The sequence below is a fragment of the Callorhinus ursinus genome, unplaced genomic scaffold (genome assembly GCF_003265705.2).
Source record: "Callorhinus ursinus isolate GAN/ISIS: 27379988/994484 unplaced genomic scaffold, GSC_fseal_2.0 scaffold66, whole genome shotgun sequence".
Taxonomy (NCBI): domain Eukaryota; kingdom Metazoa; phylum Chordata; class Mammalia; order Carnivora; family Otariidae; genus Callorhinus; species Callorhinus ursinus.
Window position 1 is genome coordinate 5,621,924 of NW_027397128.1, and position 14,464 is coordinate 5,636,387.

The 14,464-nt window shown below is 44.4% G+C and overlaps 1 protein-coding gene across 4 annotated transcripts in view; it reads left to right on the top strand.

Moving 5' to 3' along the window:
- The first annotated feature begins 11,207 nt into the window (after positions 1–11,207).
- EDA (ectodysplasin A) overlaps positions 11,208–14,464 on the top strand; it is a 414,295-nt gene continuing 411,038 nt past the window's right edge. For all 4 annotated transcript variants that reach the window (XM_025857031.2, XM_025857105.2, XM_025857183.2 and 1 more), the window contains exon 1: positions 11,208–11,840. In XM_025857031.2, coding sequence (XP_025712816.1) covers positions 11,448–11,840 — 393 coding nt within the window. In that variant the 5' untranslated portion in view covers positions 11,208–11,447. The remainder of the gene's footprint in view (positions 11,841–14,464) is intronic.

Genomic DNA, 14,464 nt, shown 5'->3' on the forward strand with positions numbered 1-14,464 from the left:
TTTGAAAGATGGAGATAAATGAATGAAGTTACAAATATACAAATGAAAGAATCAATACAAGGCCTTCTGGGAAGTTTTCACTGTGACTATTTGCGGCAATAGTTTGCAGACCCCTTCTGCCACCAGACACACTGCCATTTCTCCTTGGTGCTATCTTATCTAATCTCCTGAGTCTCTATTTTCTGCTGCAAGAGTTTTCTTATTTGGTTTTGTCATTTTCAAGATCAGTTTGGTTTGGCCTCAGTATTGCAATCTTCCTACTAGACTGTAAGATTATATTGGGATGAAGACATGGTACCACCGAATGCAAGCTGGTACAGCCACTCTGGAAAACAGTATGGAACTTCCTCAAGAAGTTAAAAATAGAGCTACCCTATGACCCAGCAATTGCACTTTTGACTACCCAGTAGTGAAAAGAAGGGACACATGCAATGTGCCCCAATGTTCATCACAGCAATGTCCACAATAGCCAAACTGTGGAAGGAGCTGAGATGCCCTTCAACAGATGAATGGATAAAGATGTGGTTCGTATATACTATGGAATATTACTCAGCCATCAGAAAGGATGAATACCTACCATTTGCATTGACATGGATGGAACTGGAGGGTATTATGCCAAGTGAAATAAGTCAAGCAGAGAAAGACAATTATCATATGGTTTCACTTATATGTGGAATATAAGGAATAGTGCAGAGGATCATAGGGGAAGAGAGGGAAAACTGAATGGGAAGAAATCAGAGAGGGAGACAAACCATGAGTGACCCTTGACTCTGGGAAACAAACTGAGGGTTGTGGAAAGGGAGGTGGGAGGATGGGGTAACAAGGTGATGGGCATTAAGGAGGGCATGTAATGTGATGAGCACGGGGTGTTATACACAACTAATGAATCATTGAACACTACATCAAAGACTAATGATGGGGCGCCTGGGTGGCTCAGTTGGTTAAGCTGCTGCCTTCAGCTCAGGTCATGATTCCAGAGTCCTGGGATCGAGCCCAGCATCGGGCTCCTTGCTCTGCGGGGAGCCTGCTTCTCCCTCTCCCTCTGCCTGCCACTCCCCCTGCTTGTGATCTCTCTCTCACTATCTCTCTCTCTTTGTCAAATAAATAAATAAAATCTTTAAAATAAAAAAAACTAATGATGTATTATATGCTGGCTAATTGAATTTAAGTAATAAAAAAGAAATAGTACAACCATCTATTATCTAATAGATTACAGCTTGAAAATTTCTCAAAACTCCTTATTTCTTGGGTTTCTGAGTGTGCAAAATATATTGTTTATTATGGCATAATGGAAAAAATATGGGCTTTTCAATTAGGACAGACCTGGATTTTAATCCTAATACTACTGTTTACTAGTTGGGGGATGTTAGGCATGTTACTTCACTTCTCTTTATTTTTATTTTTTTTAAAGATTTTATTTTTATTTATTTGACAGAGAGAGACACAGCGAGAGAGGGAACACAAGCAGGGGGAGTGGGAGAGGGAGAACCAGGCCTCCTGCAGGGCAAGGAGCCCAATGTGGGGCTCGATCCCAGGACCCTGGGATCATGACCTGAGCCGAAGGCAGCCACTTAACGACTGAGCCACCCAGGTGCCCCACTTCACTTCTTTTTAGGCTCATTTTTTTAAACATGTAGGAAAATAAACAGATTATCTCAAAAAGTTGTTCCTGAAGGTTAAATGAGATAAACACACGTAACTTTGCCTAGCATAGTATCTGGCACACACTAGGGACTCATACAAGGTAGCTATTATTTTTTATCTATTTATTTGAGAGAGAGAAAGAGAGTGCATTGCATGCATGAGTGGGGGAAGGGACAGAGAGCAAATCCTCAACCTGACTCCCTGCTGAGCACAGAACCCCATGGTGGGGGCTCAATTTCATGACCCATGAGATCATGACCTGAGCTGAAACCAAGAGTTGGCTGCTTAACTGACTGAGCCACTCAGGTGCCCCAAGGTAGCTATTATTTTAAAATCTTAATCTGTGTAGCACTTTCTATTATACAAAGCATCCTCTCATACTTTCTCTTACTCATCATACACACATACACACACAAACACGTCTCTTATTAGATATTGATGCCCTAAGACTCAAGTTCAACTCAAGTTTATTTTCAGGCACTGACTGTTGACCTTAGACTCAGGCTCCCATGTTTCCCATCTTTCCAGGAGCCAAACAGTTACTCTCTAAGTTCCTTTCCTGGGGTTTTACTTAGCAAGCACTAAGCAGATAAGAAGGGTGAGAGTTCTAGAGGGGAGGGGGGTGGGGTGATGGGTTAGCCTGGTGATGGGTATTAAAGAGGGCACGTACTGAATGGAGCACTGGGTGTTATATGCAAACAATGAATCATGGAACACTACATCAAAAACTAATGATGTAATGTATTGTGATTAACATAATAAAATTTTAAAAAATAAATAAAATTCTATTTTAGAAAAAAAAAGAGGGGTGTTTACATTCTAATAGGCTGTTTACTTAGTATTTCTTAAACCAGAGCTGCATTTGCTAGTTTTCCTGACTTATTTAGAGGAAAGCCTTTGAATTGGGATAATTTATACCTTTTGCTCAATGTTTGGAGATCCTGAAACTGTTAGGATATGGCACTTCCCAAACCCTAGGAGTGTGCCTAAGAGTCTGGCCCAGCTCAGAGGTGTAGTGGGAGGAGGTATAAAGCCATTTAAAGGCACCTTGCTACTAAATTGTACTTGTGAAAAACAAAGTTCTTATTTTTCAATTATAAATTGTATGAATTCTTTTTTTTTTTTTTTGTCCATTGGTGTATCCCTAGCATTTGGAATGGTATCTGGCATACAGCAGGCACTCTATGAATATTTGTTGAATGAATGTAATACTTAAACCACACAAATCCAACAGTACTTCTTCAAGCTGGTGGAAGATTGGGAAACTTATTATAACTCAAAAGTCTTCCAAGTCCTGTCTCAGGTTGCTTATCACAGTGCCAATATTGTATCCCAAAGGTCCCTGACTCTCTCAGGCTCAGATCCCTTAATCCGTTCTCTAATTCTCATGATGAGGAAATGCATATTATGAGCACAGTCAATAAACTCTTTAGCCAGATCAACTAGCAAACATAAGTGTGGTGGACAAATATGAGAGTTTTGTATGAAAAAGAACCCTAGGCTGAGTCAGGTACCCTGACTGTGTGACCTTGGACAAGTCATCCTATCTCTGTGGGCTTCAGTTTCCTCTCTTTTTAAATGAAGGCAAATGGCCACTCTATATACCACACATACTTGTTTGGAGGATGTGAAAACCTGTAAAGACACTCACTGCCAAAGATTCTCTTAAAGCCCTACTCTGCCAAAAACTAAATCTGAGATCTCACTATAATCCTGATGTAACATGTAGCAATAGCTCTGTGGAATATGCAGCCTGTTTCTAGGCTACTTGGTGGCCTGAATGGTGGGACTGACACACATTGCAGGGGATGAATGCAGATGACTTGCTGCCAGCAACAAGGTTTTCTATTTTTGAATGAAATATTCCTCTCATGAAGTGAGAGCCTCCCCATATGCTCAGCCACCCATGAGTAGCCAAAGACTTTATTGCAAAAATGAATATTCCAGCAAGAAGAATTTTTATCTCCTTATCGGTGCTTTATGGATTTCTGCAAACCTTCCTATGTCAGCCATGGCTCCAGCAAGTTAGAAGTCTGCTGCTCTTCCCCTTCTTTGCTGTGTGTTTTACTTTTTTTTCAATATGAAATGTGCTCAGCATTCTATTTTACTCTATTTTCCATCTAGAACTGTTGTCTTCTCTCCATCAAACCCTTCTGCCTTCAAACCCCTGCTTAAATTAATCTCTGCAGAGTCTTTAGCCATTAATAAAGATTTGAGAAGCACCTACTCGAGGTAGGCCCTTTGGGGGCTACGACAAGTTCCCATCCTTTGAAGAGCCTTGGGTATAATTTGGGAGAAATGAGACATTCACACAGAATGGCAGAAGGATTTGTAATTGTGAGTGGCATATTCTGAGTGCCAGAGTTGTATAGGGGAAGTGTCCTGGTTGAGAGCACTGTGCGCAGGCAGGATGAGGTGGGGAAACTTGAGCTGGGCTTTGAAGAACGTGCTGATTTTAAATAGGGGAAGGGACATGATATTGGAAAGAAGAAGGGGAGTAATGTTAGCAAAAGGTAAAATGGCAGGAACATAGACTTTTGTTCCTGGAGATTGAGAGCTACAGTTATGCAGAGGTCATATTTTGTCAAGGCCTAGCAACTGCATGGCTGAAATGGTAGTTTCAATCTAGCCAGATTGGAGGGCCTTGGATGTTAGGATAAGCAGTTAGGTTACTGTTAAATAGTCAGGGGGAAATTATTAAGGGTTACTGTACAGAAGAATGACATGATAGGCCCACATTTAAGCACATTCATCTAATCATAGTATACATAGTAGCCCTAGAGTTGGGGCAAAAGGATGGTGTCAGCAGCAGCCAGGCTGGTGGGAGAAGAAACTGACTTCTAGCTGGTTTATCACTCTGCCACTCCAGGAATCTCACAGTGTCTGCATGTCTAGCTCTATGAGGCTGAATTTTGGATCTGTTGGTAGTTGGGAGATAAGTTTGAGAACAGAGTATGGAATTTTTGAGCCAGTCAGACTTGGATTTCAAATTCAGACTATCACATAGTGGCTGTATGAATTTGGACCAGTCATCTAACCTGTCTCTTAAATGCCTCAGTTTCCTCATCTGTGAAATGTTCGTAATACTAACTTCCCACGGAAGTTAATGAGCAAGGCTAGCACATAGGAGATAAATAATCAGGGGTGCCTGGGTAGCTCAATCGTTAAATGTCTGCCTTTGGCTCAGGTCATGATCCCAGGGTCCTGGGATCGAGCCCTGCATCGGGCTGCCTGCTCTGCGGGAAGCCTGCTTCTCCCTCTCCCTCTGCCCCTGCTGTGTTCCCTCTCTCGCTGTGTCTCTCTCTGTCAAATAAATAAATAAAATCTTTTTTTAAAAAAAGGAGATAAATATTCAATCAATGTTCCTTTCCTTCCTTACCCCCTCCTCTAGTTAGTTGCATGGTCTTTTGCATGTCTTTCTCTGGGGGAAGTTGCCTCATATACAATGAGAGAGCTATTCTTTCTGCTTTACTATGCTGGAAGAAAAAAGTCCTTGCCTATGCAGTAACACATCTGACCATTCCTCCTGTCTCCTTTCTCCTACTCCACTAGGGGATGAAGTCATTCCATCAACATTTACTGAGATTCTATTATGTGTTGGGTACTATTCTTGGCTTAATAAAGCAGTGAACAAAAACAGACAAAATTCTTTGCCCTTGTGGGCAAAGCCCAGCTGTGACTTCAGGGGAGTCACACAATAAGCAAATACGTATATAATATGTCAGAGGGTGATAAGTGCTAGGAAGGAAAATATAACAAAGGAAGGAGACAGAGAGTGATGGGAAATCAGTCAAGGAAAGTTTCTCTGATAAGGTGACACCTAAGAAGAGACCTGGAAGAAGTAAGGGAGAAGTCATGTAGCTATCTGGGAGAATAACATTCCAGGCAGAAGCAAAGACAAGTAAACAGACCCTTACGTGGGAGCATGCTTTGCAAGTTCAAGGAACAGCAAAAAGATCAGTGTGTCTGGAGCAGAATGCAAGAATAGGAGCAGGAGAGGAACCCAGTAGGTGGCCATCAATCACATCATATGGGGCCAAGGCAGGGACTCTGAAGGAGATGGGGAGCCATTGGAGGATTTGGAACAGAGGATTGATAGGCTCTGACTTAACATTTTAACAGAAAGCCTCTGACTACAGTGTAGAGAATAGAGTAATAGGGTGGCAAGGACAAAAGCAAAAAGCATGGAGACCTGGGAGACCGCTAAAGTAGTAATCCAGTGAGACAGCGTGGGAGCTTGGACGACGGTGGTGACGGGGAGGTAGTGAGAAATGGTCAGGTTCTAGGTATATTTTGTTTTTGTTTTTGTTGTTGTTGTTTAAGTAACCTCTACCCCCAACGTGGGGCTCAACTCATGACCCCAAGATCAAGAGTCACATGCTCTACTGAATGAGCCAGCCAGGCATGCCCTAGGTATACTTTGAAGGCAGAACTGACAGCATTTGCTGACAGATTGGATGTGAGATGTTCAAAGAAGAGAGGATTCAAGGGACGCCTGGGTGGCTCAGTTGGTTAAGCATCCAACTCTTGATTTCGGCTCAGGTCCTGATCTCAGGGTCATGAGATAAAGCCTCCTGTCAGGCTCCAGGCTAGGTGTGGAGCCTGCTTGGGATTCTCTCTCTCTCTCTGCCCCTCCCCCCACCCTATCTCTTTCTCTCTCAAAAAAAAAGAGAGGGGGCGATTCAAGGATAACTTCACAGTGTTTGTCTTGAGCAGTGGGAGGATGGACTTGTCATTTGCTGAGATGCAAAAGACCAAGGGATAAGTACATTTTAGGGGAGAAAAGCTTTGGGTTTGGTTATGTTGAGTTTAAGATGTTTATTAGATATCCAAGTGAAAATGGAGAGGAGGAAGTTGGGATACATGATATATGAATCAAGAGTTCAGGAGAGGGTGATGGGAACATAAGGGTCCTATCTCAACTTGAAGAATGGAAAAAGAAGGGGGCAGGCGTTTGGCAGGGGCCAGCATGTGGATGCTTTTCTGCATTTTTACATGTTCTTGAGTACTGTTATGTAGTTTTCCTCTCATCTCCTTTTGGTGGAAGTCTCTTATATAACAGGGACTAACATTTACTGCACATTTATTATGTGCCAAACACTTTGACATATAGCATCCCATTTAAGCACAGCTATATCACAAAACACATGTTGTCATCTCCATGTTACAGATGAGAAAACTGAGGCTCTGCAATACAGGCAAAAATAATCTGTCCTAAGTCACACAGCTGGTAAGTGAATATACTGAGATTTAAACCAGGATCCAAGTCCTAAGCCCATGTCCCCCCCAGCTATGTATCTGCTTATCACCAGGTGGGTCAGAAAGTCAACTCTGTGATTTCTATGTCAATGATTTGTTCTGTAGATTTTTTAAAAAAGATTTTATTTATTTATTTGAGAGACATGGCGAGAGAGGGAACACAAGCAGGAGGAGTGGGAGAGGGAGAAGCAGTCTTCCCGTGGAGCAGGGAGCCTGACACTGGACTGGATCCCAGGACTCCGGGATCATGACCAGAGCCAAAGGCAGATGGAAGGCAGACGCTTAACTGACTGAGCCACCCAGGTGCCCCTCTGTGGATTAACCAGAGCAAAGAGGTATTTAAAACCAGCCCTTGGCCAACTCCTTTTCATATTCCGCCAGAGGTTGTCAACTTGTTTTGAATGTTTATTAGTCAGGCATTGACAGCTATATTATTTTACTATTAGGCCCAGACAAAACAAAATTAGGAAGGTAAACTTGATGGGACAAAAAGCCAGTGAAGTACTGCAAACCAATTATAGTTGAATTCATGGATTATTTACTTTTCTAGGTTATCCACAACTCTGACAGTAGTACAAAAAAGAGGATAATTACATAATTGTCATTTGGTTCAATTTCCTTTATATCTTTCCATAATGTGTTACACAGTAGGTGCTTCATAAGTGGTACTGGCAGGCATCCCTTGGCCCACTTCCTTTTTTTGGAATTCTAGGCAATCTAGGTTACCATAGCAGACATCATGCCCCATTAATTTGACAAACAATACTGGTGCCTACTATGTGGTGGGTGCTATGCTAGTTATTGGGACTACCAAAGTGGAAAGGCTGTGGTTCTTACCATCAGGGAGCTCATACTTTAGTGATGAGAAAGCATATGAAAAAAGAAAAATACAATGTGGTTAGTGATATCATTAACATGCTCAGAGTACCATGAAAGTATAAAGGACAATCTGTTTAGAGTGAGTTGTGGGTCTGTACCAGAGGGAATATGTGATTCGATTCTTGAGGAAGTTATCAGATGTCCAAGGTGGGAGCATTCCAGGCAAAGAAACCAGTTTGTGCAAAGACACCGATGTGTGAGAATTGTCAGTGAATTTAATTTTGTGGGAGTATGGGTTCCTTGTAGGATAGTGGGAGATGAAGTTGGAAAGGCAGATTATGGGTCATGATAAGGAGCTGATATTTTGTCTCCTAGAATACATGGGGCCAGACAGGTAAGGTAAATGAGTGATAAGGGCAGTAATGGAGACTAGAGGAAGGACGTAGGGATGACTGTGTGGAACTTGATTGTTCTAAGGGGTTAGTTATAGCTGACTGTAGCCATATGTGAATATGGATCCAGTGTTAGCAGGTTTTCTGATTTTTTTTTTTTTTTTTAGGGAGAGAAGCAGGAAATCTGATTTTTTTTATGTGAAATGTCCTGATTTCTAAATGCTGGCAATTAATTTTTTTAACTCAAAGTTTCAGCCAACACTGCACCAAATACAACACATCTGTTTGCGGGATGTAGCCTGTAGGCTGTCATTTTGAGACCCATGCTGTAGAGGATGGGGTATTTATGGAAGCATAGAAGCTATCTGAAGTAACACTTCAAAACACTTTTATTTTTTTATTTCAAAATTATTCTTATTCTCTACTTTCATAGTTATTTGTAAATCATCAATATCAACAGTTAACATGCTTTCTAAAAGTGTTAATGATGAATTTTCAAATCTCAACTGGATCTACATTTTATTTAAAAAAATTTTTTTTATTATGTTATGTTGAGAGAGAGAGAGAGAGCATGAGCAGGTGAGGGGCAGAGAGAGAAGCAGACTCCCTGCACAGAGAGTCTCTTTCTCTCTCTCAAACAAATAGATAAAATTAAAAAAAAAATAACCATGTACATTCCTCATCGGATTGCTCCATTTCAACATACCTATTGCATATGAAGACATATGTTCTTCCTCTGGGGAGCCAAAGAGAGGTTCTAGGTCAAATGCAACTTGCAAGTCTTCTGAGGGCAATGGTGCAACCCAGGGTCTCGGGCTGAGAAAAGCCTGGTAGAAGAGGGTAAGCTGAGACCAGTAAGGCCCTCAAGCACCACTACCCGGAGATGGCTGTTACTTGTTTCCTTTTCACTTTAAGGAAACCAGGGGCAGTCTCTTCGAACTGTGTATACAACCAAATCAACATAGCCAGTGATAACACAGATAAAACACAATGTCAAAGCTGTTAAAGTGCAAACTCCTCATTTTACAGTTGGAGAAACTAATGTTTCTGGCCAAAAAGTCACTGGCCAAAAGGCACAGTGACTTAATCAGAGTGACCCAGCAAACCAGTGGCAAGGTCAGGTCTACGGACTCTTAGTTTAACGTTCTTTCTAATAATTCTAGGCTGTGAGGGGCGCCTGGGTGGCTCAGATGGTTAGACTTTTGCCTTCGGGTCACAGCTTCTGTCTCCGGGGGGAGTTTGCTTCTCCCTCTCCGTCTGGCTCTCCCCCTCCTCATGCTTGCTCTCTCTCTGTATCTTTCGGTCTCAAGTGAATAAATAAAATCTTAAAAAAAATCCTAGGCTATGATAATGAAGATAAGTTGGCTCTGTAGTTCTCCTAGCACCTAGAATTCCTAGGGTGCCTGGGTGGCTCAGTCGGTAAACACCTAGAATTCCTAGACGGAACAAGCAGGATTTGAGATTAGCTTAGCTTGTAAGTGCTCTTTTACATTTTCTTATCTGCATGATGATGATGATTTTCTTCGCAAACTTTATACTTCATGGGTAAGGAAAGGACCAATGAGGGGACAAATAGATCTTTGTGAAGCACTGAGATCATTCACAAAGCGTCTGGAAGAAAAGTTGGCTGTGGCTAATATATTTAAGGTTTATGACGTGTGCGCTTTTTGGACTGACCTTTCCACCGTATGCTTTGCTTTTGTTTAATTGTTTCTCTGCTTTTGTCTTCTTTTCTGTATCTCCCTATTTTTCTTCTTTCCCATCAGCCTAGGTCTCAGGCCTACCCTTGACAAGTCAATAAAACTGCTAATTATTCATAACATGGGAATAGGAGGACATAGTGACCAAGAAGCATACATATTTCCCCTGCTACGGTCATTTAGCTCTCTATAATCTCAGACTAGTAACTCTTGTCGATTGCGACTCAACTAATCCTTTCCATCTTTCATTTGAGAGTCTATTGTTCCGACATTTGCCTCTTTGTTTTGTTTTGTTTTGTTTTGTTTTTTGCTCTGAACCCTTTTCTCATTGGTTCAGTTGTTGAAGATGCTGCAGTTGCAGCAGTGTACATCTGGAACATTTGGCTGACTTGTTGAACTTCCCCCAGGGACTACTCCAGGGAGAGGAGGGGAGGGGTTGAGAGGCCAGAACAGTTGCCTGCAAATAGAGATGCCAATGTAGCCTGGCCATTCTGTGGACCACCCTTGTAAAAACGCACCTCACCTGGCCCTCAATTTCCCCGTTTGCTCATTGAAGGCAGATATTCTTCACTCTAAACTCCTGTTGCTGAGGCAGAAGAGAAACTCCACAGGCTGTGAATTATCTCATACAGCACTTGCTGCGTTGTAAAGGGACCCACACATATTTGTTGAATTAATTAATCTATCAAGAAATTTCAGGGGACTGTTCGAACCTGCGTGGGGCAACATCACTTCAGTTCCACCTGGCATAGGTGCACTTCTCGGCCACTTAGATTGAGGCCCCAGATTCACTCTAGGAGTGGGGCTGCCTCGGTCCCACCCCAATCTCACTCCCTTTGGCTCCTAGACTCCTGGGTCTCCTTTTTCTTTTGGCGCGCCACAGGATTGCAAACACAGCAGGCATGGTTTCATTCCAAACCAAGAACTGTTTTAATTAGTTTAACGTCTGTTAAACGCTTTGAAGATTGAAAGCAACAGATAAGTACTGGATGATGTTATTAACAACTGCAGTTAATTGCAAACATTTCTATTAATTCTAGTTTCTGCTTCCTTTTCTTTGCTCCACTTTCTTCCCAAGGTTCCCCAATTCTTCTCGGCCTCCCCCTCCGTGCCTTCTCCTGCCCCCGTACAGGCGCTATAGGGTTAAATTGGGGCGGAGTCCAGGGATGAACGACAGCGGCGGTCACCAACTGGGACAAGCGCAAGCGGGAAGAACTGGGTGGGGCAGTCAGGCAGAGGGGGAACCCACACGCCCCCAAGGCCCCGCCCCGTGGCTGGAGGCCCAGGGTGGAATGGCAGGGGGCGGGGCGCCAAGGCTTGGCGGGCCGGTGGTTGGGCGTCCAGGCAGCCGCTTGGGGGATGGGGCGGGGTCGGCCTGGGCCGCCTCCCTCATTCTCCCCGCGGGCCGAGCCGCCCCTCTCTCCCGCTCCTCCTCCTCCCTTTCCCACCCCTCGGAGTGGAGCTGCACATGCGGCAGCTCCCCTGCTCCGTTCCGCCCAGCCTCCGTTGCTCTGGAACGGGTCCCTGCAGCCCCCAGCCGATGGCAGGGCAGTAGCCGCCTGTCAGGGGTCCTGAACGGCTGAGGCAGACGCGGCGGCTCCAGGGCCTCAGAGAGTGGGTGTCTCCGGAGGCCATGGGCTACCCCGAGGTAGAGCGCAGGGAACCTCTGCCCACGGCAGCGCCGCGGGAGCGGGGGAGCCAGGGCTGCGGCTGTCGCGGGGCCCCTGCCCGGGCGGGCGAAGGGAACAGCTGCCGGCTCTTCCTGGGCTTCTTTGGCCTCTCGCTGGCCCTCCACCTGCTGACGTTGTGCTGCTACCTAGAGTTGCGCTCCGAGTTGCGGCGGGAACGGGGAGCCGAGTCCCGCCTTGGCCCCAGCACCCCTGGCACCTCTGGCACCCTGAGCAGCCCCGGTGGCCTCGACCCTGATGGTCCCATCACCCGCCACTTCGGGCAGCCATCACCTCAGCAGCAGCCGCTGGAACCGGGAGAAACCACACTCCCCCCACACTCCCAGGACGGGCACCAGGTGAGTCACCTAGGAGGGGCGGCGGCGGCAGAGGCCCCCTCCCCTTGTGGGCAGGGCGGGGGCCCTCCCCCACAGGGCCCTTGGGGAGGACTCTGCCACCTCCAGCCAAGTTGCAGGGCCGGACCAGGGAGGGGGCAGACGAGCCGGGGAGAGGTTGCCCCGGGGCAGGTTGTCCTGGGTCCTGGTCTAGCTCACCCAGACTCTCTCGGGACCCTTGGACTTGGGAACTCTGGCCGGCGCCCGCCGCCCCCCAGCTACCGGCTGCCTTGGGGAAAGTTGGCGGCTCTCCCAGCCGCGGAGGTGCGGGTGCTGCCCCTCTGGCGGACTAACGGCAGCAGCTTGGCCCTTCTGCTCCTGGTGAGATTCCCTGCCCGCGGTGCTTGTTTTTTCGTGTCCAGAGCTGATGCCAGCACGAGCAGGCTCTCCTTTGGAGTTGGAGCTGTAAACAGCTGTAATAACTGCTCCACAGTTGAAACAACTTTTATCGTATTTTCAGCGCGGGTCCTTGTGCGCTGACCAGAACGTGGGCTTGTTCACACTTACCTGCAATTTGAGACTGATTGTCCTCAGTGTTCTAGTGAGGATCAGCGCCCCTGTGGAATTCTGGTAGAAATATGCCATCTTGCTAGACAACTTCTGAACAGCAATTTAAAAAATCTATGGAAATAAAACTCACCCTTTGCATGCCGGTTCTGACTCTTTTAGGGGGGTAGATGGGGTGAGTGTGAAGTCTATTCACTACTGCTAGTTTGAGAACAGGAATCTACTGATGGAAGAATTACTCAAGAGAAATCTTTCAAGAGCAGTTTTGTTTTGTTTTGCAATCTTTATGGTAGCTTTGGTAGTTGTCTTCCACTTTTTCAGCTCTTCAACTAAATTTGACGCACTTAAAATAAGTATTCCCTTAAGTGCCATATTTTGTCATGTGAAATTTAAGAGAAGCAAGCATCCAAGAATCCTTTTGAGGTGGCTAGAGAATAATAGTGAATTTGTTCCTTTTGGGGAAGAGGGCAAGTTGTGTAAATAAGTTTCTTGAAATGAGGGGCCCAGGATTTCTATATTTACCACCATATCCAGAGTCGTTGTCATAAGCTAAACATTATTTGTGCTCTTTGACCACCCATCCAAAGCTGGCATCTCATTCATGACGAAACTGTAATGTTGGGACTGACATATATTCTACATTGTGCATTGTAAAGTTACCCTGAGCCGAAAAACGTCTTGCTAGCACACTCCAACTTATATAACAGCTTATCAAAGAAGAGAATCAGTAGACATGCTTCTCATACTTGAAACTTTAAACACTGTAGCTAAATGATAATTAACTAGGATTCTGGCTCCCTTTATCTATCCACCCCCGCCCCCACAATGCCCAGTAGAAATACTTAGCCGCTGAACATTGATACTCTGTGAAAAGCTGAAGTAATTGAACTTCCTTAGTCAAATGGTAGCCAAAGCTTTTTGGTATTTAGGATGGACAGACCAATGTTTATAGACTGAGGATTAGCAGGACAGCTGCACTCTAGGGCATCTGTGATGGTGCGTGACTCTTACAGGTCTACAATGGCATTTAGTCGCCTGTTGTTTGCATAGCACTTCGAATAGTTCTGTCTAGGTTTAAATACAGTTCCCTATTTTCTGTCCTTTACTTGTGTTTTAATCTTTTTGAGGAGTAGCAAGAAGCATACTGGCTCTTTACATTTGCTGGCGTCAACTGGAGTCAGGGATTTTTAGAATTGTGAGGGGCCATATGAGTCCATTTTGTTTGATCCCCTTGGATAGCACAGAGGCCCTGGGGGGGGGGAATGATTTGTCCAAGGTCATACAACTATGGTCAACAGTAGAAGGGAAGTTGGTCTCTTGACTCCCAGTTCAAGAAAGTTCGTTTGTTCCCCTATAGCATACAACTCCTGGAGTCTTTCTGGGAAAAGTGGGATGGAGTTCCATAGTACAATTCTTGCAATGTAGAAGGCTCAGATTTGCATCAGTTTCTTTTACTCCACCTGTATTTTGGCCAGACTAAGTTTAACATGTATTCCTTACTCTTCCTGAACATTACTTTCGGGAGAATTGAAATATACTTTAAAGGAATTTTAGCCCAGATTCAAATTATTTTCTCTTGAGAATATTAGTTTTAGTACTCTCCCCCCCACCAAAAAAAGGGAAAAGTTGGCTATTAGAGTTAAATTGATACTGCTACATCTTGGGTAAAATTTCTAGTGCCCTGGTGCACCCTCTGCTGGCTTTGCAGGGACATTTAATTGCAGTATCTGCTGACAGTCAAGATTCTAAGTTGTGCTGACAGATTCTGATTCATAAACAAGGAAGTAAACAGCCTTGTGGGATTTGGCCACGTAGGTCACATTTTTATATTTTAGTTTTTCAACACAAACAGCTGCTCTTACAGCAACTCTTAGATGGAGTGGAAGAAAGATAAAAATATACACCCTTCAATGGGCAGAACATTCAGGTTTCTCACCAGTTTATTTGCAAGGAGTAAAGGCAAACTGATGAGACTAAATTGCAGAAAGTTCCCATGAGACTAAGTAGGCAAAGCAGAGGCACTTTATTGTATAAGGTCATACAAACCTACCCATGTTTATGAGATGATGGGCTCAGTTATG